The 26,161-nt window shown below is 44.7% G+C and overlaps 1 protein-coding gene across 3 annotated transcripts in view; it reads right to left on the minus strand.

The window, feature by feature from the left end:
- Positions 1-26,161, minus strand: part of LOC311227444 (retinoic acid receptor beta-like) — a gene marked incomplete at its 5' end in the record, with an annotated part of 381,325 nt that overhangs the window by 192,013 nt on the left and 163,151 nt on the right. For 2 of the 3 annotated variants that reach the window (XM_084313091.1, XM_084313089.1), the window contains one exon: positions 13,368-13,633. The exons of the other annotated variant lie outside the window; for it this stretch is intronic. In XM_084313091.1, the coding sequence (XP_084169217.1) occupies positions 13,368-13,524 (157 nt within the window). Of the gene's footprint in view, positions 1-13,367; positions 13,634-26,161 lie in introns of those variants that run through there. 3 annotated transcript variants of the gene reach the window in all.

Consider the following 26,161-nt stretch of genomic DNA (forward strand, 5'->3'; position numbering starts at 1 on the left):
CAGTTTGATACTGATCGACGCCAGATTAAAAATTTCAACTGTACATGATCCTAGACGTGTTGACTGATCATCTGCGGTTGACCGGAGGGGGGGGGTCGTTTATAATTCCGTGGCCGACGTTAAATCATTTATGTAGTATGGGTGATATATAGATCAGAGCAGTTTGTATCGAAAATGGTAAAGAAAAAGGCTGAAACTCACCCCAGTCTTCTCTTACCGTTGGGTGATGAGCGTGGAGCAAAAAGATCGCTATTATGGGATGTTGATCTAGGTGATCCAGTTCCGGTTTGTATAATACTAATATATGTCCAATCATGTTGTTTATTGAGTTATGGCAACGGATCGATATGCACGGTGTCTGGATAGAGTCCCGCGAGCGATAGCGAGTGGCCGGACAGAATAGGGGACGGACTAAGCACGTCCGGCCACTTCCGGTTTTGGCAACTCGCTGATCGGCCACCAGGTGGCGGTATTGAAGCGTTGCAGAGTTGAGCGGAGTCCTACAACACCAGCAAAGACTCCGTGGGTGAAATGTGAATACCATGACAAAAATATGAAATATTGATCTCAAAGACGCCGTAACCCGTCAGCCTATTGCTTAATGACATGTCATGAGTGCTGCTTTTGCTTCCGCGTTTTCCCTGATTGGCTGCGCCATGCCCCGCGGCAGGCGCGGCAACCGCAGAGCAGAGCGGCAGAGCGAGCGGAGCGGCAGAGCGAGCGGAGCGGCAGAGCGCGAGCGGAATTAGGTAACCGCCGCAGGAATCCGCCATGATTTTCATTCGGCCCTTCAGCTCACCTGGCATAGCAGCGGTCCGCGGTCCTGCGGTTCGTTGTTGACGAGTTCGAATCCCATGAATTTTTTTTTTTTAACATGATTTTTTTTTTAACGTGTATTCTTTCGCCGGTTAAGGTTAGGCATGGTTAAGGTTAAGGTTAAGGTTAGGCATTGTTTCGGAGTTGGTTAAGGTTAGACCGGTTAAGTTTAGGCGCTGTTAAGGAGCTGGTTAAGGTTAGAGTTTGTCAAAGAGAATGGCAATATTCTTTCTATGGTTAAGGTTAGGCATGGTTAAGGTTAAGGTTAAGGTTAGGCATTGTTTCGGAGTTGGTTAAGGTTAGAACGGTTAAGTTTAGGCGCTGTTAAGGAGCTGGTTAAGGTTAGAGTTTGTCTTAGAGACAGCCTATTTCCGCACTGCCGCTCTCCCGCGTTGCCGCGGTCACATGGTCAAATTGTCACATTCTTGCACTCATGACCTGTCATAAAGCAACACGCAACCCGTCATTGGCAGATTACGCATGGCGAGGAATGACGTGTAAACACGTCATCGGCGGAGAAAGGGTTATTAAATCAATTAGTCGTCAAAATCGTACTATGACTAATTTGCAGACTAGAAATGTATTTTGTCGCACGGAAACGTCAAAATGTCAGAATGACATAAAGACACACTGTATGTCGCTGCCGTTCTCTATAACGCTGTCATTTCCAGGTACCAAGACACAGGAATGTGATGTAGCGTAACTACTAGCACCTCACGATATATGTGTCGAGGTTAAGGTACAAACCTGGCCACGGTTTACTGGTCTCAATATCCAGTGATGATAGCGCCGATATTCAATTGAGGGTAAATAAAGTTCAGTTGAGGTGCTGCTCAGCTGACTTTGTTTGTTTTTTTCCTTTCTAGAAAAAGGGGGGGGGGGAGAAGAAAATGCAAAACATAGATTTCCTGTAAGTGTAACCTGAGGACAGACGGAGCATTTGTTTTCATTTAAGCTTCGCTCCTCATCTCATTGCTGCAAAATGGCTTCCATCTGGAGTGTCTAGCGGTAAACAGCATTCGTGTGTGTGAGAGAGAGAGAGACAGAGAGAGAGAGAGAGAGAGAGAGAGAGACAGAGAGAGAGAGAGAGAGAGAGAGAGAGAGAGAGAGAGAGAGAGAGAGAGAGAGAGAGAGAGAGCCAAGGGGCAGCTTCCAATGCCAGCATATAGAGTGCCACTCCTATATAAGCATGCCACGAATGCACCAGCAAGAAAAAGAAAATCCTTAAATCTACAGCAAGCAGAGCAGAAAAACCATGTGATACGGAGGTGTTTCATGTAAATACACATGTAATCATATGGGTTGTTCACCATCTCTATGACTAGGAGAGCGCTGTATAACTAGTGGGCCACAAAGGCAATATGGCACAGTGTATTACACTTCCCCCCATGGCCCGAGCACACTTTACTACGCGGCTAGGAGGGGGGAAACTTTTGTTACTGATATGCCTTCAGAGCATTTGTGACGGCTGGATAGCTACACATAAGAGGGGCTGAAAGAGAGGGGGGGGGGGGAGGAGAGAGAGAGAGAGAGAGAGAGAGAGAGAGAGAGAGAGAGAGAGAGAGAGAGAGAGAGAGAGAGAGAGAGAGAGAGGTGCTGAAGAACACTTCTGCCCAGCACTGCCTATTTGAAACTCATGGTTGCTTCTGAGAGCCTCTGTGACCACCTGCAGACAGATGGGATATATAAAAGCAAGTGTGTGTGTGTGGCTGTGTGTACATTTGCACCTGTGTGTGTGTGTGTGTGTGTGTGTGTGTGTGTGTGTGTGTGTGTGTGTGTGTGTGTGTGTGTGTGTGTGTGTGTGTGTGTGAACTGCGTAGGCTCTACCGAGGGAGCTGTTCTTTCATTTTCTGCGTGATTAAACCTTAGCGCTGCAGCGAGTCCACTTCCCTGCATGTTAACATACACACTGCTGGCCATTAGAGGAGTAAGAGCTCACAGACAGACAAGCGGGCCGGGCCGGGCCGTGCTGGAGCCGTGGCAGGTGGGGGCTGGGGGGCATGGAGCTTTAAAAGCAGGCAGAAAAATATGTCTCATTGCTTGTTTCGCCCGGCGAACTCTTAGCCCCGGCTAACCTGGCAGGGCGAGGTCAAACACGAAAACACACATGCCCTCCGTTGGGGCAGCGACAGCTCACCGGTCTCTAATTTGTCAGGCCCAGCGGGACTGGCGAGTGCTGGTACCACGCGCTGTGTGTGTGTGTGTGTGTGTGTGTGTGTGTGTGTGTGTGTGTGTGCGAGGAGGGGTGTGGTTTAGGAGAATCAGGAGTGACTCACTGAAGAAGCGGTAGGGGGGAGTTAATTGGCACAGGTGCAGCTCGCCAGTATAATTAACTCTCGCTCTCATATCTCGGGACTGGGACTGCAGTTGGATGCAGAGTGAAGAGCTGTCCGTTAGGCTTGGGCAGTATTATGGTATACCAGGGTATTTAGAAATCCCGTCGGTATGATTTTCAATACCGTGACGTCACAGACTGTGCACAGACGTTATAGTGTGTTACTGTGGGTCGGTCGCCCATCTCGCATGTGTGTTAATCTGACATGTAACAACACATGGCTCTTGCTATTGGATTTCAGTATTGAGAAGATTCTCAGATATCAATCCCCTGTGTGTGAGCCTGGTACTACTGGCCCCGATATATCCAACACTCCCAAATCTGCCGCCTAACCCCCGGTCGTGGAGTCGGTCTGCCCAGCCTCTGCCCTCGTGCGTCGGCTGCACGGTCCTCACACCGCGCCGTCGCCCCGGGTCGGGATTGGTAGTCAGTGACATGTAAAAATCATAATCCTCCTCAGCGCCACATGGTCGGTGAGACACGCAGATGGCAGCGAGAGGACCCAGAGCAAAGTCTGTTCTGCTGTGTGCACACACAGGCCATTTAACACAATGATATCACTACGGCATGGAGAGGGACAGAGCTGGTTTTTTATTTTGTAGCAGGGGGGGGGGGGGGGGGGGGGGCTTTAAATCATGTGTTTTAACTAAGTCCTGTTGAATTATTTTGGCTAACAGATGGATAGGCAAGAGAAATAAAGATAACGGACAGACAGAGAGACAGACAGATATAGATAGATAGATAGATAGATAGATAGATAGATAGATAGATAGATAGATAGATAGATAGATAGATAGATAGATAGATAGATAGATAGATAGATAGATAGATAGATAGATAGATAGATAAATAGATAGATAGACTGATGTTGTCTGCACAATGTAGAAAAGCGAGAAAGAGAGGAAGAGAGAGGGAGAGCAAGAGGGAGACAGTGAGGAAGAGAGAGAGAGAGAGAGAGAGAGATAGAGAGAGAGAGAGAGAGAGAGAGAGAGAGAGAGAGAGAGAGAGAGAGAGAGAGAGAGAGGAGAGAGAGAGAGAAAGAGAGGTTTCCTAAAGGTACTGGGTGGCATTTGCGTCTATGTTAGCATCAACAACAACAGACAACGCTGAGGTGGTTTGGGTGCAGAGAGCTGGGCACGGCCCCCCCACCCCACACACCCCTACTCCACTTCCTCCACCACTCAGCTGACGGCTCGCAGGGTCCTGAAGTGTTTCCCCTCCCTGGTTCTCGGCGGGAGCGGTGGGCGGCGCATAGCTCACATACACCAAGTGGAGTCAGAGGAAATGGTCAGAGTTCATGTGGAGTACACCAAATTGGAACCAGCTTCTCTCTCTCATACAACGTTTTATTGGGGGATGGAGAGCGGGGAGGGTATTCATAAGCCCCTTTAAACACTCGAGGGAAGAAGAAAACAACGACGAGGAGGAGAAACAGTTGTTTGACTTTTTTGTTTGAGGGGGAGAGGGGGGAGAGAGGGGGATGGAGAGAGGGGGATGGAGAGAGGGAGTGAGAGGGTGAGAGAAGGAGAGGAGAAAGAGAGAAGGAGAGAAAGAGGGAAATATTAAGAGGGGAAGAGGGAGGGAGAGAGAGAGAGAGAGAGAGAAGAGAGAGAGAGAGAGAGAGAGAGAGAGAGAGAGAGAGAGAGAGAGACAGATAGACAGATAGACAGAGAGAGAGATAAGTGTGGGCCTGTTTCTCATTATAGAAAGTGGGGGGCGCTACGGATTGACAGGGTGGTGGGAGATACTGTACACTTTCTAGAGGAGACGTATATTAAAGGCTCCGTAATCAAGACCTGACACAAACGGATAGCCCTGCCAGCTGCCACATTTAATTTTCATTCACTACCATTAATTGACTGAGTTCTTGATACACATACTAAATACAGGTAACACACGTGCATAGAGAGAGAAAAAGAGAGAGAGGGGTAGAAATAGAGAGGAGAGAGAGGGAGAAAGAGAGAAAGAAAGAGGGAAGGAGAAAGAGAGAGAAAGATAGAAGAAAGAGGTAGAAAGAAAGAGAGGGGGGGTAGAAAGAGAGTTTTGAAAACTTTATTAACAGATTGCAGAATGGGTACAATACAGTACAGCTCAATACACACAATTGTTAAGGGGATGCAGACCAGAGAAAGACTTTCGTCTTGTTTACACCAGGGTCCCCCATTTTCAATTCATCAGGACATATATGACATACATGACATACAGATAGTCAGTACTGCTACATCTATACATTTATGACATACCAGATTTGCAAATACAGTACTGTTTGTGATACAGAAGGAGTCAAGAAAAGGGAGTATATATATATATATAGAGAGAAAGAGAAACATCTAATTTCCAGAGGAGCGACATCTTTGTTAGTGCGCCCAGGAGATAATTCTGGGGTAGGTTTCTCCTAAAATTTTATTATATAATCATATGGTCTATCACATAATTTTTTAAAGGAAAAAAAGAGTAAACAAAGCAAAAGCTCTCCTGGGGGGGAGAGCGAGCAAGAGCATAATGTATTGGATTGGATTGCAAGTATTAGGTATATATCTCGTAAACTACATTTATATTGATTCAAATGGAATGTATAGTCCTGTGATTTACTTTGGATATTTACTGTTAATGCTTGTGTGTCTAATTTTATGTTATGTTTAAAAAATAATACAAAAAAATACAAAAAAAAAAAGCAAAAGATGTTAAATCTAAAAAGGTAAGCGATGATCAGGGAAATGCTCTGTTAACACATTGACGACCACGGCTTGCAGTGTAATATATGGCTGGAGGACAACGCTTTGTCAACAAACCGATGTACTTTCTAACAGCTATATATATACTTTATAGTATTGCTATCTGTCCATTCTCATTGTCACTTGAGTGCATAAACCGTGCCTTCATAATGGCTTAAAGAAAATAAAAATCCATCGGTTGGTTGTCATTTTATAGCGCCGTGAATATAAGGTTTATCGCGGTTTTCGCCTCGTCTTTTTTCTGGGGAGCTAGATAATAGGCTAAAGGCTAGTCACGTTATATCAAACGCCATTTCTGCTGTATATATACGAATGAAATAAAACAAACTGCGTAGCATCCGGACTATTACAGAGCATCTATGGATGAAATGGGGGCGGTGGGGGGCGCCGATTACTATTATTGATTAGCAATACAGTGTGCGTTCAAATAGCCATTTTCACTGATCGATCACGTTGCGTTTTAAAACAATGTCCAATCCAGCTGTAATTTGGGTGAATAGTATCCTACCGTCAGGCCATGTGATCGCCGGCAGCATTTCGTCATTAGTCATCGGAATCTGGTAGATAGATATGTCCATTGGCTAATCATAAATCCCATTATTCAAGGCTGAAATCTGCCTTCGGTAACGGGATCAAAGATGGAGTATGCTCGGCTGGGATCGAGGCTCATATGAAACGCCCACAGACAGTAAACAAATTTTTTCAATCGCCCTCAATGATACTGCAGTGGAGCGATGGCGCCCCTAAGCGGATCTGGCCGGTATTGCATGTTTCGAAAATCAAATATGCGGGTAGGTCCTGCAAGTCGATCGGGGACGTTAATAGCGTTATTAATATGGAATAAAACAATAACAACTCACCACGAGTAGGGCGGCTACGTGGCGTAGTGGGCAAGGCGCTCGCCACGAAATCTGGAGACGCTGGGCTTGCCTGTTCGAGCCCAGCGCTCCACATTTGCTTTCAGTTTAGCTGGTCGTCCATACTAATACACATTGGCCGTATTAGGGGGTGGGAAACTGATGGGTGGGGATCGGGCGTTGTGGACAGCGACTCCTACAGGTCGGTTGGTGCACCTGCGCAGTAGAATCAGGAAGTGTCGGGGGCAGCGTGAGCCTCCCACGCGTTACTCCTCGCCACTGAGAGATCGAGCTGCGCAGGTGAAAAGATGCGATTGCTGTTACCTCAAGTACCGGAGGGGACTTGTGCTATGTATGACTTAGTCCACATTGCAGCCGGCTTGTGGGAGGCAAGAAACAGCGTTTGTGACAGGGGAGGGTTGAATTGGATGATACGAAATTGGGATGGGAGAAAATATAGAAAATGGGAGAAAAGGTGGATAAAAAAAATAAAAAACCCACGAGTTAACTCGTGGCTCTGGTCCTCAACGGGTGGAATCAAACACGAGTTAACTCGTGGTTGGGCGGCAAAGTGTTAATGTAAAAAATATGTGCGTTGATTAGTTAATAATAATAACTTTTTTTTGTATAAAATATTAATAACTTTATTTGTATAGCACCTTTCATACAGGGGATTGCAGTTCAAAGTGCTTTACATCAGTAAGAAATAAGACATAAAATCTGTGTAAAACAAGCAGCAAGAGCAAAGTATAAAGTGGGATATATATTATTAATCAAATCATATCAGAACCTCACGTTCCAATAGGCTTCTGTAGGCTGAAACTCATACTTAGACCAGTATGATCCTTTAAAGTTTAAACCATCCACAGTAGATGAATCCAGCCAGTATGAGCGGAGTGCTTCGAGGGAACCTTTGGGTTCCGTTTAGTGTGAAGGTCCCACGCATAGCCATGTGACTCCAACACCCTCCCCTTGACCCTTTGGTGACCCCTCCGTGACCCCTCTGTGACTGGGCTACCGAGGGGGGGTCAGGGTGTGGGGAGACGGGGTACACACGGTCGACGGGGAGGGTGGGGGGTAGATGACACAACTCTCGCTAAGGCTAATGGTGAGCTGCACAACAGGTGCTAGCTACTTCAAAAGCTTTCATAAAAACAAAAACAGAGTGGGAGACCTTGAGGGACAGTCGTAAAAAAGAAGAGAGAAAGAGTGAGAGAGAGAGAGAGGAGAAATTTGATAGGTTTCTTTTTTTTCAGCATCCATGAGGAATTTGTGCCTCAAGAGCACATAGAGAGAGAGAGAGCTGTTATGATTTGAACTGTTTCTTATGTAACTCGATCTCCCCTCAGCCCTGTTGGAACATGTCAAGTGTACTGAGGCCAGGAGCTTTTAGGGGATGGCTGTGTGTGTGTGTGTGTGTGTGTGTGTGTGTGTGTGTGTGTGTGTGTGTGTGTGTGTGTGTGTGTGTGTGTGTGTGTGTGTGGGTGTGTGTGTGTGTGTGTGTGTGTGTGTGTAGGTGTGTGTGTGTGTAGGTGTGTGTGTGTAGTGTGTGTGTGTGTGTGTGTGTGTGTGTGTGTGTGTGTGTGTGTGTGTGTGTGTGTGTGTGTGTGTGTGTGTGTGTGCGTGCGTGCGTGTGTGTCTCGGCCATCAATGTCAGCACCACGAAAAGTTTGTTCAAAAATGTCTTCAAAAGTAAAAGACGACAAGAGGATTTTCGTCAAGGGGGTTGCAGGCGGTTAAGATATCACATAATAATAATAATAATAATAATAATAATAATAATAATAATATAATAATAATAATTATTATTAATAATAATAATAATAATATATTTCTAGTAGGAGTAGAAGAAGAAGAACACATTATTTATATTATTGGCCAATTGACAAAAGGCAATAGAAATTTGACTGTTTGCTAGGGGTGCACAATATTGATTTTTTGACCCCGATATCGACACCGATAACTTTCTGCTCCTCAAGGTCGATACCGATAACCGATAATATATATGTATATTCCTGTAGTTTTGACCTAACCAGATTTATCATGACATGAGCGTTACTACTATGAACAAAACAAAGCCAAGAGAACAGTTTTGACTCTTCAAATAAAGTGACTAAGTCATTAACAATGTGTTTCCCTGAACAATGAGTGAACTAAAAACCAACAGGTATTGTGCTTTGTCAGCAGATAAAACATTTGACGCTATAGGAGAGGAGACTGTTGTGGTCTTGGTCCATGAAACAACTATTACTTGGCATTTATAGGACAGCACGCCTCAAAAAGAATTAAATAAACCAAACAAATCATCTCTGTCAAACGTCTTTAATTTTGCAAATGCCTCGTCAATAGGTACAAGCCGCGCCGGTTCCTTTGCAGCTGGCTTTGGATTAGCTTAGCCTTTAGCTGCTCTGCGTCGTCGTCGGATTTTAATACACCATCGTAGAGGTGGTGATGTTTCAGGTGACTTATTAGGTTGGATGTGTTATAGCTTGTTGCCCCTTTCCCTCCTCGTGGAACTTCTGCATTTGTTACAAATAGCAAGCGAACTGTTTTCCTCTGAAACTTTGAAAAAGTCCGACGACGCCATCTTTGTTTACTATCTGTGCTGCTTCTGAATGTTACGTGAATACGTCACAGCCAGGCATGAGAAAGGGAGCGCTGGATTCGTGAAAAACTCCCTCTTCCTAAACCACACGCTATCAGTCGTACCACAGTACTGGCAAAACTGGAGGAGCCTACAGTAAAAACAAATGCCCTTCATCCCAATCCACCCATACCGGATTTCTTTTAACCAAAAAATGTATTATTATATTATCGGAGCTATCAATAATGTTATCGGGTTTATCAGGATGACGTCATAATTGCTGATATCGGCCCGATAATTATCGACCCGATAATTATCGTGCATCCCTACTGTTTGCATATCCCTCCTAAATACACACACGTGCACGTATGCTCGCGAGTTGTTTACTTTTCAAACACAGAAGTGATACATAATCATCTCATCGTCCTAATACTAAGTACTAATAACACCACCGAGATTTATCGTCACAACCCGTAAAAAAAAAACACGGGGGCAACAAAAACTAGCGTGAACGCAGGTCTCTTTCTCCTGCATCGTTACGTGCGAAATGGTGCTCTCCGTAGCAAGAGCGTGACGCTCCTTAAATCAAAACAAGGGCCCCCGACACTCTCCCACCCCCCGTATAACCATGCCGGGATTAAGAGCGTGGCCGGGCATCTGACAACCCCTAGCTCCTTTCATTCCACTGTTGTACACGGTTTTTATAACCACCCCTCCTCCTCCTCCTCCTCTTGCTTTCATTTCACATGCCCGCAAAATTAGCTTGGTGCAGCAAGCTGTGCTAAATGGTCTTTCAAGTCCATATCAGAGGCGCTTAAGCCTTGAAGACAAAAAGACCCCAATTATCCCACATAACTGGCACCCCACCCACCACCACCACCTCGTACACCAAGACATCATGTTGTAACACTAACATCAAGTGGTGTTCACACGCCGTATCACCCTTCGTTTGTCTCTTTGTGTTTTTTTCAGCTTCATGAATAGGCCACGTTACTTCCACTCCATCATATCGCAACACTTCTCTCTCTCTCTCTCTCTTTTGGGATGGTGTAATGACTCGCGGTGTAACATGCGTTGGTGGTAATTCCTCGGTTTTGCGAGGCCCCGTTCCATCCGTGTAAAAGAGGTTCTTGATCGTGCTTAATTAACATCTAAACTAGAGGAGGAAGTGCATTAACGGACCGCTCATTGTCAATGCGGCTAATTAACACCCGTGGGCTTTCCATCACCCTGAATAAATAGATTAATAAAGCAACATTTCAATGACCCTGTGAGAAGGCGTTTCGAATCAAAGTCTAATTTTAAAACAGTTCTTTTATTCAAACAGGCAGAGGGCAGGGGTTTCTGGTACAACAATAGCCTGCGAAAAAAAGTCAACATGTAGCTCTGTACAGCATCTATGAATAACTAGGAATAAAAATAAAAGGAACATCATCTTATTCCGAGCCATCGGCCTGGCGGATGAGTCCTGTCTTATCAGGCCAATTCGAAGCCACTCATTTTCTCATTGCATTGAAAAGCAAATCAAAAGCACCTGGGTTTCCTAATTAAATTATGTTACTTTAATTTAGGAGTTTATAGAAATTACTGGTGTTTGCCTAACCTGTGTGCACACTCAAAGAAACGTGCTTTAATAGCCTGATGGCCTGAGGAATTGTGGGCTTTCTTCAGTGAGCCTCCCCACATGGCAGTCTCAGTTGATGCAGGCCATTCATAAACATGATCACATTGAGCATTGCATTGTTTTCAGTACCTCTGTTTTGGCCAAGCTTGTAATAATATTCCCCTTGAAAAGGCCAGTAATATTATTGCAATGGTGTTGTTGTGCATTGATAAAACAGACACTGTACATAAAGAAAGAGTAGAAGACATTCCATGACAGTTTTAACAAATTTTGCCTACAGTATACATATTTTTCAGACAAGTATTTCCCCTATAATTGTTGTCACAAAAAAAGAGCTATAGAAATACTTTTTTAGAAATACTTTTATTATCCCGAGGGAAATTTGATATAACAATCGATTTATATTTAAACCTCAATATTGTGGTTTATTGTAATAGTCACTGCAGCTTGTCATTTTTATTAGGCAGAAACTATTAATAAGTGCTAATTGTTACTGTTCAGATCTCTGTCACCACTAGACTATTGGCATGAAGTGTATGTAGAGGGAGCTTTAAGTGATTGGTGGCTCAACCTTTGTTACTTTCCCCCTGCACTGATAAGGGCCACTTCAGAGTGCCCTGCAGCTAACACGTCCTGGGAAATGACAACTAGACAGCCTTATCTTCAACCCCCGTCATTATGCTATCAAAATAAATCCTGGAGAAGAAGGGGCTGTGGTAAAATAAACACTCCAACTTCAGACAATATGCCTGGGTTCATGTAAACACAGATAAGCCAACTAGTTCCATAAACTGTCATATTTGCAGTGTGAGGGATAAGCTATGGACACAATGCGTATGGGCCTATAATGCTGCGTGGAATGCAGTAGCCCCTGTATGCAGCCAATTAATCTTCTGGGGGAGAGGAGAAGAAGGGGAAGAAAAGGGGCAGTGGACCTAATAGCCTTGGCACTGGGCAATTCAAAACGCAGAGGTTGACATGTTCCAATTGTAGCCCGCTAACCTTGTTGAAAAGTCTGTGGGCCATTTATCTAAATCAGTGTCAGAGGACGCTGGTCGCAGAGCCCGGCGACTAGCCGCCCCCTGTCATCTCGTGCTGGGGCGGAGGTGACTTAGCCGCCCCCTGTCATCTCGTGGAGCGGAGGTGTCGAAGCGCCGCCTGTGTTTACTCTTCGCATTCCTCTGCCCAGTGTGGGGACAGGGGGATCTGGGGAAAGGCATACATCAGCAAGTCGAGCCTGTTTCCAGCGCTTAGATTTATGGCCCGCACGGTAGGAGTGAAATATGACATTTTTTTAAGAGAACATTAGTGAGGAAGACTAATGTAAAAACATTGCCGTGTTTCAGTCAAAAGGACGTGTGTTTGCGGAACGGCTGTAGTGAGGAACTCAATACATGTGGAACACTCAATAAGTTGAGAGAGAGAAAAAAAGTTTAAAAATATCGTACTGAACAAAGGTGAAAATGGATGATCAGAAAGAAACGTTGGCATGGAAGGACGTGGTACAGGATGTTACGTTTCTTTTGTTTTTGTTTTGTTTTTGTTGGTTGACGTTACCTTTTGAGGTCAAATATGATGTGCTGTTAAAAGGATAGATGTTAGAAGCAGTAGCACCTTTTTCGGACCGCAGAAACCTTGAGTTATTATGTTGTTTTCAACTGTGGTATTTGAGTACAGTTTTATGGTAGCTATAGGTATGTATGTATACAGTATGTATGTATGTATGTATGTATGTATGTATGTATGTATGTATGTATGGATGGATGGATGGATGGATGTGTGTATGTGATGCATTTGTATAAGTATATGACCTAATTATTTCTGTTATTGATTGCAGACCGAAATTTCTATTTCAATATTTTAAGCATGTGGATAATTAATACAGACGCAGGAGGGTTGCAAATGTGGCAACTCACATATGAGCTACTTTTTAAGCCCCTGGGTCAGTTAAATAATTGTACACTGAGACCAGAGGCAGCCTAATACGTTTAAACTCTGGCAGGACAATTACAGTTTACCTGCCCTTACACAGCTTATTGAGCATTATGATGATTTAATGGGCAATAGGCTAATAGGAAAGAGGACCCATCACTATGTGTGTGTGTGTGTGTGTGTGTGTGTGTGTGTGTGTGTGTGTGTGCGTGCGTGCGTGTGTGTGTGTGTGTGTGTGTGTGTGTGTGTGTGCTTCCCCTCTGCAGCCAAAGTTACCCACAAAGCAGATTATTTTCCAAACATATCATATTATATAAAGCATTGCAAGGCTCCGAACACTATTAGGAGTGTAGAGATTATGTTCAGCGGACGGGACACTATTGCCCCAGGTGGGGGGGAATTTCCTCGGTGATTATATTGATGGTGACTGGACACACACGGGTAAAAAAAAATGCAATAAGGCAACAACAAAAAGTGCACCTACACTGTGCGCTCCGGCGATGATGCCAGTCTCTCTGAGCCAGCCCGCTGAAGCACGCTTTCAGAGCCTTCTCCTGCAGCATGCACGAAGAGGGACTCGAAGTGTAGAAATCCAACATCTGTCCCGGGCTCACGGCGAGCACATCCATACAGTCAAACATGATGCCGCCTTTGCAACAGCCAACAGTCAATAACTGTTAGTCTCTTTTTTATTTTATTTTTTAAAATAATTTTACGTTTGTATAAAAATCACCAGCATAAGTGCACAGAACTCCATCAAACTCTGCCCCCCCCCCCCGTATTTGGCACGCAAAAAAAAACCTTGGTCCCCGTCCCGCACTAGAATCATGAATTATGATGACCGGCAGAACAGCTTTGAGCTTGTAATTGATCCAAATGGTCTTTTGCCATTTTCCCCTACGATGTCCAGTTGCTACAGCGACCGTGGTGTGAGCGAGACACCTTCATATTCCCGGCGTGTTGTTGTCGCGAAATGTTTCGTACGGGCCGTCCCGTGTCTCTCCCGTGTGTCCCGGGGTATCGACGCCGGAGAGAGAGAGCGCAGTCCTCGGTAAAAGCCCGCCGCCGTATTGGAGAAATAATCTTTTCCATAAACAACACAGATCGCGTTTTTAACACCACGGCTCCCCTCCGATGACGAATGGGTTATCCTTCCTCCATGCAGCTCATTTCCAACTAGTTTTTGCCACAGAGAGAATGAAAGATTGAATTGCCTAATATATGCGAGTGAACTTTCTATGAACCCTTCCTCGGCTGCTACCCTTCAAATGACCCAGCGGTCTGACATCATCACCGAGTCCCAGGATCCTCACCAGCGGCTCCGCAGCTCCGCGGCGCGGACCAGGCAGAGCGGAGAAACGCAGGGGGGAGATAGAATGCTGCTTCCCCCTGGAAGGAACACAATACACGACGTTCCCTCTCATTTATTTTAAAAATATAAAATAAAATATAAAATATAAAATATAAAATATAAAATATAAAATATAAAATAAATAAATAAATATATAAATAAATAAATAAATAAATAAATAATAATAATAATAATAATAATAATAATAATAATAATAATAATAATAATAACAATAATAATAATAATAATAATAATAATAATAATAATAATAATAATAAAATATAAAAAAAAATATTAAACACATTTTATTCGAAACATTGGGGGAACTATTTATGTAAAGTAGTCTGTATAATAAGGGCTGTGCTCGGCTCACGTTCTTCTAGCGCGATTCACGTGTTGTTTACAACTCATCGAGGGGAGATAAATGCTTGTTTTGTTTTTTTTACGCACAGCGATATCACAGGACAAGGCAAAGTCGAACAGAGTCAACATAAACAGAATGTACAATTTAAGAAAATAATAGTTTGTACGTGGTTTTGATTAAATGCAGCGACGTTTTGTTTTTACATTTCTAATTCGAGTGCTGGATGCAACAAAGTAGCCAAGCTGTGCACCTGGCGGGATCATCCCTATGTTCCCCGGGTCCTATGTTCCCCGGGTTCTATGTTCCCCGCTTTGATTGATTAATAGATTGAACATTTTATAAATTTTTATTATTTTATTAATTATTAATGTCCGCCTTGTTTCGAACGGTTAAGCTTAGGCCCTCGTTCGAACTGGTTAAGGTTAGAGTTTGGAATCAGGGCTGGTGGTCTAAAATTTTCAATCTATCAATCAATCAAAGCGGGGAACATAGAACCCGGGGAACATAGGACCCGGGGAACATAGACATGCTCCCCACCTGGCAACAGGGCAGACTATAAATAATGAGTAGTGACATATTTGATGACATTCTATTAGGCGGAGTTTAAACTATAGATTTGAGAATAACATGTCGACTCCATAATCACAGTATACATGGTAGTCAATAAATATTGTGGGGGAATGTTCATATTCCATCAGTTGAATTTGTATACGAGTCACGATTGCTTAATTGTCACAAGATTAAACAATCTTGTCAAGGGATATTATTTGCTGAATCACAAATAATCATGTAACACATGGTCATGTTAAAGGTGCACTATGAGTTTTGGGGGAAATGTGCTTATATTTGCAGACAGAGCCTGCAATTAGTTAACACATGTAATTCGGTATGTTTCAGTGGGAAACGTATACTGTAGCTTTCTAGCTTGAGTGTCATGTGGAAATATATACCTTCCAACTTTTGACACTTCTCAGACTCTCCCAAAACTACAGAGCACACCTTTAATTCACAAAAATACAACATATCTTGCTTTATAGATACCTTTTCCATTTATTCTTTATGTTTCACATAACCTTTTAGATGCTTTTTAACCATGCAGACACTGGGGGGTTGCACCTACACTAATATCCTAGACTCGTTTTATATACTGTACATACTGGAAAGAGCTTGTCTGACGAATGTTCATCTTTTAACTGTAATGTGGATATGCTTATTCAATAGGTGGCTAATAATCATAGCATATAATCATGCATAACTTATTCATAAAAGAGGTTATTGGTTTCAGTGTTAGTTACCGTTAGATGAATTTAATCCCTCAGATGAAGAACCATATAATATTTTTTTCATATTAAGGAAGAAGAGGAGGTCTTCCTCAGGTACTATGATGATGAGGATGAGGATGATGATGAAGACTTTATTCCAGACTCAAGGTCCATATTACACATATACAAAACAACAACAAAAATACAATAACAAAAGAAACAAGGCCAACAACATAGATTAAAATACATAGAGGCATTGATTCCAATGTTTCCACAAATCAGAGGAGTACCTTGTATCAAGTTTCAAGTTCAAGTTTCTTTAATAGTTGTCATACAGAAGTACAGAATACTTTTATACAAAATGCTTCTTACTGTTAGGCTCCAGAGACTGTGCAAGACAAGATAAGTATGAAATAAAATAACATAGTATAGCATGTAAATTAGAAGTAAAAAAAATGAGGTCACAGTGTTCAGTATAGACATATGTACAATGTTCGATGCAGAATAGACGTAACTGAGTTACCATATAATATACAATACTATGCAGTGTACTAATATACAATACTATATAGTGCAAGGCAGAAATGGGATGAGGTGCAATTTAGGTACAATTTACAGTAGGTGTACGAGTTGTAGTGCAAATCCTTTATCAATAAATATAAAGTGTGTTTGTGTGATCTAAAGTGTGGAGAGTGGGTGCTGCAGTGTGTTGTTTGTTTAAGTGAGTGTGTGGGTGTGTGTGCTGTGTGCATTTGATGGTTGTTGCATAGTGTTTATTGTTCGTTTAGCAGCCTGATGGCCTGGGGATAGAAGCTTCTTCTGAGTCTTTCTGTGCTCGCCTTAAGACTCCGGTATCGCTTGCCTGACCGCAGCAGTTCAAAGAGGCAGTTGTTCGGGTGGCTCGAGTCCTTAATAATTCTCTTAGCCTTCCCCCTGCACCGCTTGTTGTAAATGTTCTGGAGGGTGGGAAGCCCCCCTCCAATTCTGCGTTCGGCTGAACGTGTCACTCTTTGTAGTCTGCTACGGTCTTGTGCAGTGCTATTCCCAAACCAGGAGGTGATGTTGCCAGTCAGGATGCTCTCTATTGTACATGAGTAGAAGTTCCTAAGGATCTTCTGACTGACTTGGAACTTCCTTAGGCGCCTGAGGAAGTAGAGGCGTTGTCGTGCCTTCTTCACAACACTGTCAATGTGTGTGGTCCATGTCAAATCCTCGGATATGTGGGCTCCGAGGTACTTGAAACTGTTCACTCTCTCAACCGGTGCCCCGTCGATGCTGAGGGGGCTGTAGTCCTTGACCCCCGACCTCCTGAAGTCCACAATCATCTCTTTTGTTTTGCTGACGTTCAGGGAGAGGCAGTTCTCCTGACACCACTGTGACAGATTCTCTACCTCTTCCAGGTAGGCCCTCTCGTCGTTGGCAGAGATCAGGCCCACCACTACTGTGTCATCAGCAAATATCACTTTGTTTGACATCAGTAATGGCATCTACTATATTATATCACAATGGCTGCCGCTTAACACATTTCAGAAAAAAAGTGACACACAAGATGTTAGCATGCCATTTTAGTCAAATGTGGCGACTTTCTTCAGTTTATGTGGTGTTTAAGACACATTTTCTGATAACACTGGAAGCCAATGGCAGTGAATTGGTAGAAAATAGCAAACATTTTCAGTAATGGTAAGATATTATGAAAAAAGAAGGGCAGCTTGATTTTTGTATCAAGGCAAGAACGACTGGTATGATCCTTTAAAGAAAGACTGGTGTGGTCCTTTAAAACTATTTAACTGACGGGCAAATTTTTCAGAAAATGCCTGAAAATTGCATACCCAAAGTAATCTGCAATTTATTAGACTTTATACTTATAGCACATGCATGAGTCTGGTCTCTTTTGAAAGGAAACATTCAGAATGTTCATCCACAACAGGAAGAATCACTCTGAGTGCTTTTAAATTTTTTAAGTTAAGTTACGTTTTTACGTTTTTTTTAACTTCCATTTGAATTATCTTGCAAACAGAGGCCTCTTACAGGTTCCAGCTGATAGGTATGACCTGGAAACCACAATGGGTCCATAGCCTAAAGCCTTATCTAGTACAGGTCCAAAGTTGATAAAAATACCACAGAAAATGAGTGTTTTACACAACCTTTTATAATGGTATGTCTATGCTCTTATATATAACTCTTGAACGCTTCAACGTACAGTCAAAATCTTGAGCTATAAGGAAAGGTTACACATAGTTACATATTATTTATAATAAAAACATTATAATAATAAAAATATATATTTAAAAAAATATATATTTTATGCGAGCACCTAATACTTTGAGTAGGTTATCAATCGAACTGTGACAATCTTAGCTTTCAAGCAATGTATTGGCATAAAAGCATTGGATCGCCTTAAAAACAAGGCCAACATGCCGCGAGTGCAAAACGGGTCCCATAAGACCCGGTGACAGTTACTGGTATGATCCTTTAAAGAAATACTGGTGTAGTCCTTTAAAGAAAGACTGGTGTAGTCCTTTAAAGAAAGACTGGTGTAGTCCTTTAAACAAAGACTGGCATGATCCTTTAAAGAAAGACTGGTGTGGTCCTTTAAACAAAGACTGGCATGATCCTTTAAAGAAAGACTGGTGTAGTCCTTTAAACAAAGACTGGCATGATCCTTTAAAGAAAGACTGGTGTAGTCCTTTAAACAAAGACTGGCATGATCCTTTAAAGAAAGACTGGTGTGGTCCTTTAAAGAAAGACTGGCATGATCCTTTAAAGAAAGACTGGTGTAGTCCTTTAAAGAAAGACTGGCATGATCCTTTAAAGAAAGACTGGTGTAGTCCTTTAAAGAAAGACTGGCATGATCCTTTAAAGAAAGACTGGTGTGGTCCTTTAAAGAAAGACTGGTGTGGTCCTTTAATTACAGTAGAGGTTGAGTATTTCTGGGTGATGTATCACATTCATACTCCAACTGATATGGATTGACTTTACAGCTGCAAATACATGGAATAAATGGCGCAGCCAGTCTCAACATAGTGAATGTGTTTATATTGGTGTTCAGAGGGTGTTTATTAAATGTTTATTAGATGGGAGATCCATATTGTTCCACCAACTATAGCAACCATAGCGTTCACAGATTAGTTTCCATGCAGAATTTGAGATTTCACAAAAAAACAATGGAAATGAGTAGTTCATCAAATTACACACCACGTGTACACATCCTTTGAAGTTGATAATGTGTGGGATATGGCCATGGCATGGGAACACAAGTGCCATAAAGATATGGTGGCACTGAATGCAAAGGAAGAGGTACACTGACAAAAATGGTTGTCAATTACAGCGAGCTCTACGCTACTTTCACCGTAGAATCAGAATTTGTGTCTTTGAAAATCTTGACGGTTTTAATAATTTGGCATACGCCTAGTTTACATATTCATAAAGCCGTGGGCATAATTTAAGGCAGTTTTTTTTATCTCATTCTCATGGACCACGTTGGTAACAGTCTGTATTATAGAATGTTTCCATGCGTCGTGGGTTATAGACAACTTACAGTGTCTGATGTTTGTTTTCAAATTCAAAATAGAAATCAATCAGTAAGGGATTAAAGCCAACATGAGAATGATTTATTATAGGCTATGCCTGGCATATTGCCTTATAAGCCTACTGGCACGCAGGCTACAGCTATCTGAGGAACAGAGACAGTTTTAGATAAGATAAGATAAACCTTTATTGGCTCACATGGGCGAAAGTGTGTCACTGTCAATGGTTTTGCATGTATTTTCTCATTCAACCCATTCATTGTTAATGGGGGAAAAGGTTAGAGGAAGTAGCAGGTGAGGTTGATGAATCATATTTGAAGGCGTTATAGGCATTACCAGTGAAAGAAAATATAATGGCAGCGTTGAAGTCAGCGAAAATAAATAGCATTCAGAACACTGTTGGTCAGGCCTTAGTTTACACCAAGTTTTATACATGGGACCCCGGAGTTTAGACAGTTCTGAACACCTTACATTTTCATGCAGCTCAAGTAAGAACGAACCGCTCTCTCTCTCTCTCTCTCTCTCTCTCTCTCTCTCTCTCTCTCTCTCTCTCTCTCTCTCTCTCTCTCTCTCTCTCTCTCTCTCTCTCTCTCCACAATACTAACATTCCATCAACCAACTCTCTCGCCCAGTGGGTGCCACACCCACCTTCCTTCGGCTCTAGTGGCATGACTGATTGGAGTCCCACCGCCTCGCTGTTTTATGAGCTGATGTTTTTTCAAAGAAGAGGGAGATAATTTCCTGCTTGCTCAGGGAGTAATTTATCACAGCACCACTGAGCTTGTATACGCATTCATCTTTTTTAAGGAGGCGCACCTTATTTGCATACACCGTGTGTGTGATCTCGAATGAAAAGGACACGCTTTCCCGTAATTGGGGGGGGGGGGGGGGGGGGGCAGGAGGTTAGTTCGAGTGAGGACGCAACCGGCCGTCACGGCATGGGATACCTACTGTACTCAAGTGAAAGGTTAATAAAAAAAATTTGATGTACATAATTTTAAAACATGTATACTTTAAGACAGATATATAGATAGAAAGACCTGAAATACACATTTCAATAGTACTGTTTAAATTGTCAATGAAGTAATCTTCATTCAAAATACAGTTTGAGTCATTCGTTATCATTTTCATCATTTTGATCCCCCCTCCTCGTTACATAAACGCACAACACCCTCTGAGGGACTTTGGCACTGATTGCATGTTCTCACATGGTTATCATGGAGATAAGAAGACTCACAGGGATCCGCGGGGCGTGGAAGAGGGGAGAGGAGGTACAGCTAAACACATGGGTAGATCAGCACAAGGTTCACGCCTGTAAACCCTTAAAACACACACGTCAAAATAACACAGGACTTGAGTTGAGTTTTGGCCCTCGGAAAACATACCGCCTGGCTTAACGTTGTGTTGCTATTGATGTTGTGTTGTGTTGTTTTTCAACACACCTGGATTGTGTTCAGCTATAGACGGGGTCGGCAACCTTAGGGACACGCCAACATTTAGAAAAATATGCTTACCGTCTTCTCCAGAGAGAGACAAGAAGATAGATACCATACCAGCACAATGAATGGAAGTGGACAGTGTCCAACTAACACCTCTCCCGAAGGCTAACCGGCACTGTCCGCTTCCATTCATTGAGCTAAGCTAGGGGCAGCCAGATAGCGTTCTACTGAAAGCACAGAGGAAACGGCTATCTATATTCTTGTCTCTCTCTGGAGAAGACGATAAGCTAATTTCCCCAAATGTTGGCGTGTTCCTTTAACCAACAGCACACTAGCAATAAGCGTGCAAGAGAGCTTTTCTTTTGGAAATGTCGCACGGCCTGTTATTTACGGTAGTTTTGATTGATATATCCAAAAATATCAGGGTCAGAGTCAATCAGAGGCAGAGTAGGGGTGTACCGGTGCCAGAGCCAGCTTGGTAGACAATGGCAGGCCTGCTAGCTAAGAAAACTAAAGTAAAGGTTCAGCTGTCCTATAGCCCTCGTGGACAGAAGGCAATCTGTTAATAAAATGTTCAATCAATCAATCACCGCACAAGACTTTAGTCTTGTTTACATCAGGGTCCCCCATTTTCAATTCATAATGAATTGTAAGTAAGGGTGCAATTAGCACCGTGCAATCCATTCTTTGTGGATCCTGCCCCAAGTGTCTTTATATATTCTGAGACCAAACAGGCAGACAAGACTGAATCCATCCATTTACATTTACATTTAGTCATTTAGCTGACGCTTTTATCCAAAGCGACTTACAAGTTCTGTACGACAAGCCATCAGGAAGGGCACAACTCTATCAGCTGAGCAACAATGTTCATCAAAGTGTTGAGTGCTACAGTGTAGGTTAGTTTATTAGGACAAGTGCATGACAGTACGGTTAGTTAGGGTTAGATATTTTTATTTTATTTTTTATTTTATTTTTTTAATTCAGATAATGGTTGAAGAAGTGCGTCTTTAGTCGACGGCGAAAGATTGGACGTGATTCGGCTGTCCTGGGTAGTTCATTCCACCATTGTGGGGCAAGGACTGAGAATAGGCGACTTCTCTTTGATGACCCTCCCGGAGCTTGGATAGGAGTAGGTCTGAGGCGGCCAGAAGATGCAGAGCGTAGGGGTCTTGAGGGTGTGTAGTTAGAGACCATTGACCGGAGGTAGGTGGGAGCGGTTCCCTTTGCCGCACGGTATGCTAGGTCAAGGGCCTTGAAGCGGATTCGTGCAGCAATGGGGAGCCAGTGCAGGTCCCTAAGAAGTGGGGTGACATGGGCCGACTTCGGTAGGTTTGAGATCAGGCGGGCTGCTGCGTTCTGAATGAGTTGAAGAGGCTTAGTGGCAGTGGCCGGGAGGCCAGCGAGCAGTGCGTTGCAGTAGTCGTGTGAGGTTTTGTCCATTGCTCACCTACTCGCTCTGTTCCTTTAAGCCTACTCGCTCTGTTCCTTTAAGCCTACTCGCTCTGTTTCCTTTAGTTTCTGTTAATCAATTGCATTCTCCTCACCTCACTAGCCCCCACCCTCGCGTTCGTTTGCCCTTCAGCAACCACACCCTTGGACTACCTGTCATTATGTGTTTGATTGGTCTGGTGCCGAACTCACACTTCTAGTTCGATTATCAATTACCTCCCGCACCTGATGTGTATTCTAATTAGCACCCCTGTGGGCTTTAAGTACCTGGCTCTTCCCCTCTGTCCCTTGTCGGGTCGTCCCGTATCATTCCGTATCATATCCCTATCACCAAGACTCCTTCGGGAGGTTCTCTGTCTGTTTATGCTGCTTTCATCTCCGGCGTGAGATGCACTCTAGCCTTCGCCTCCTGTCTCCGTTTGCCTGAAAGGAGACACTGGACTGCGCTCTCTAAAACTTCCACGGAAGGTATTCCAGTGTTCCACTTCAGACCTCCGCGCAGCAGACGTCCAGACGCGCATCCAGACCTCCGCGCAGCAGACGCCCAGACGCGCATTCAGACCTCCGCGCAGCAGACGCCCAGACGCGCATCCAGACCTCCGCGCAGCAGATGCGCTCCTCACTCCAGACGCGCATCGCTTCCTAATACTCTACGGGAGAATGCGTCTCTCCGAGCCAGGCGCGCTCTTCCGCGCAGACGCGCATCCAGACCTCCGCGCAGCAGACGCGCTCTTCACTCCAGACGCGCATCGCTTCCTAATACTCTACGGGAGGATGCGTCTCTCCGAGCCGGCGCGCTCTTCCGCGCAGACGCGCTCTTCCGCGCAGACGCGTTCTTCACTCCTGACGCGCATTCAGACGCACTCCAGATGCGTCCTCCGTACCGGCGCGTACTCCAAGCAGATGCGCACCACTCAGACCTCCGCGCCAGATGCGCCCTCCGTACCGGCGCGTACTCCAAGCAGTCGCGCACCACTCAGACCTCCGCGCCAGATGCGCCCTTCGTACTGGCGCGTACTCCAAGCAGTCGCGCACCACTCAGACCTCCGCTTGGACAACCCGTTTCCCCGTGGCGACGCGCTTGCCCCGTTTGATCCAACTCTCTTTACGCACAGCGCCTGGGTGAGTTTTTATGACTGTCTTTTATCCTATTCGTTTTTCGTGTGTTTAAAGACACTGAAGAGATCCAGCTTTTTGTCAGACTGTCACTCACCCAGCGTCAGCTTTTTGGACTGTTCATTGGGATAATATTTGGCCTTAACATCGCTCACTGTGTGTATACACACCGAAGATATTATCACTTGGATTTGTATTTGGGACTTCGCTCACAGTGTTTATTTGCACCGAAGATTCTATCTCGTGGATTGTGTTTGGGACGTTACTCACAGTGTGTATATACACCGAAGATTCTGTCACTTTGATTACTCTGTTTTTGGGACAAGTCACCTCTCCTGTCACCTGCTCTGTTCCCCATTGTACTCTGAGCTAACCCACTCCCTCTCTCCCTCTCGGTCCCGTTTACCCACCTCGGAGATCTGCCGAGAGAAGTCTGCAGAGCGGCTCTGATGTACCCACCTGCTTCCCCAGACTAACCATCCCGGGAGAAGCTGCAGAGCAGCAACATTCATTAATGCTGTTATCCCAGGCGTTGTCTGTTTTCTCTGTCCCAGTATGCAGCTCCAGCCCTCGCCCTGTTCCAAGGCCTTACCCTGTTTTCCACCTAGTCCTCCCTCTCCCCAGCCCGCCTCCGCGGGCCTCTGTCCCTGTTTCCCCACTCAAGTCCTCCTAGTCCTCCCTCTCCCCAGCCCGCCTCCGCGGGCCTCTGTCCCTGTTTCCCCACTCAAGTCCTCCTTGTCCTCCCTGTCCTGTCCTCCTACATTTACATTTACATTTAGTCATTTAGCTGACGCTTTTATCCAAAGCGACTTACAAGTTCTGTACGACAAGCCATCAGGAAGAGCACAACTCTATCAGCTGAGTAACAATGTTCATCAAAGTGTTGAGTGCTACAGTGTAGGTTAGTTTATTAGGACAAGTGCATGACAGTATGGTTAGTTAGGGTTAGATATTTTTTTCTTTTTTTTTTTTTTAATTCAGATAATGGTTGAAGAAGTGAGTCTTTAGTCGACGGCGAAAGATTGGACGTGTTTCGGCTGTCCTAACTGGGGTGGGTAGTTCATTCCACCATTGTGGGGCAAGGACTGAGAATAGGCGACTTCTCTTTGATGACCCTCCCGGAGCTTGGATAGGAGTAGGTCTGAGGCGGCCAGAAGATGCAGAGCGTAGGGGTCTTGAGGGTGTGTAGTTAGAGACCATTGACCGGAGGTAGGCGGGAGCAGTTCCCTTTGCCGCACGGTATGCTAGGTCAAGGGCCTTGAAGCGGATTCGTGCAGCAATGGGGAGCCAGTGCAGGTCCCTAAGAAGTGGGGTGACATGGGCCGACTTCGGTAGGTTTGAGATCAGGCGGGCCGCTGCCTAGTCCTCCCTGTTCCTGCCTTGTCCCTTGCCCCGGCCCTGTTCCGTTAGCCTTCCCTTAGCCTTCCCCTTAGCCAGCTCGCCTCTTAAAGGCACTGTACCTTTCCCTTCTTGTTATCCAGTAATTTGTGTTCTCCCTTAAAGGGACAGTGCCGTTTTTCTTTGTTATTCAATAAATGCCCAGTTCTTGGCTTACTCTCATACCTGTCTTGTGTTGTGCGATTGGGGTCGGTTACAAACCATAACAGTACGACCCGACCAATCGACGACCCCAGCCAGCACAAACGGTGTATGTGAGTTTGCCTTTTTTTTGGTTCCCTCTAGTTCCCCTGTTAGCTCCCCTGTTTAGCCCTGTTAGCTCCCCTGTTAGCCTGTTGACTCCCCTGTTTGCTTCCCTGTTAGCCTCGTTAGCTCCCCTGCAGCTTGTTAGGCCTCTACTACCAGCTTGGCCCCAGTCTGCTAGCTTTGCCCCGGCTGCTAGCACAGCCTCTATGTTAATGCAGCCCTTGCTGCTGGCATAGGCCCTGTAGCTAGCCATGCCCAGGCAGCTTACCCAGTTCCTCTGCATGGCCCCTGTCTGCTAGCCTTGCCCCGGCTGCTAGCACAGCCTCTATGTTAATGCAGCCCTTGCTGCTGGCATAGGCCCTGTAGCTAGCCATGCCCAGGCAGCTAACCCAGTCCCTCTGCATGGCCTCCACTTTTTGTGTAGTTTTTCCCACTGCTAGGACTGCCCTTTCAGCTAGCAATGTCAGTTTTCTCCCACTGCTAGGACTGCCCTTGCAGCTAGCAAGGTCAGTTTTTCCCACTGCTAGGACTGCCTTTTCAGCTAGCAAGGTCAGAGTTTTTCCCACTGCTAGGACTGCCCTTTCAGCTAGCAAGGTCAGTTTTCCCACTGCTAGGACTGCCCTTTCAGCTAGCAAGGTCAGTTTCCTCCCTCTGCTAGAACTGCCGCTTCAGCTAGCAAGGTCAGTTTGCCCCACTGCTAGGACTGCCCCTTCAGCTAGCAAGGTCAGTTATCTCCCACTGCTAGGACTGCCCCTTCAGCTAGCAATGTCAGTTTTTCTCCCACTGCTAGGACTGCCCCTTCAGCTAGCAAGGTCAGTTTGCTCCCACTGCTAGGACTGCCGCTTCAGCTAGCAAGGTCAGTTTGCCCCACTGCTAGGACTGCCCCTTCAGCTAGCAATGTCAGTTTTTCTCCCACTGCTAGGACTGCCCCTTCAGCTAGCAAGGTCAGTTTGCTCCCACTGCTAGGACTGCCCCTTCAGCTAGCAAGGTCAGTTCCCCACAGCTAGGACTGTCCTTCCAGCTAGCTTGTTCTCTCATGCTGGTCCAGCCCTGTCTGCCAGCCTAGCTCCGGCAGCTAGCGCAGCCTCTATGTTAATGTAGCAGTACAGCTAGCATAGGCCCTGTA

This window comes from Notolepis coatsorum (genome assembly GCF_963971535.1).
Source record: "Notolepis coatsorum genome assembly, chromosome: 4".
NCBI classification, from domain to species: Eukaryota; Metazoa; Chordata; class Actinopteri; order Aulopiformes; family Paralepididae; genus Notolepis; species Notolepis coatsorum.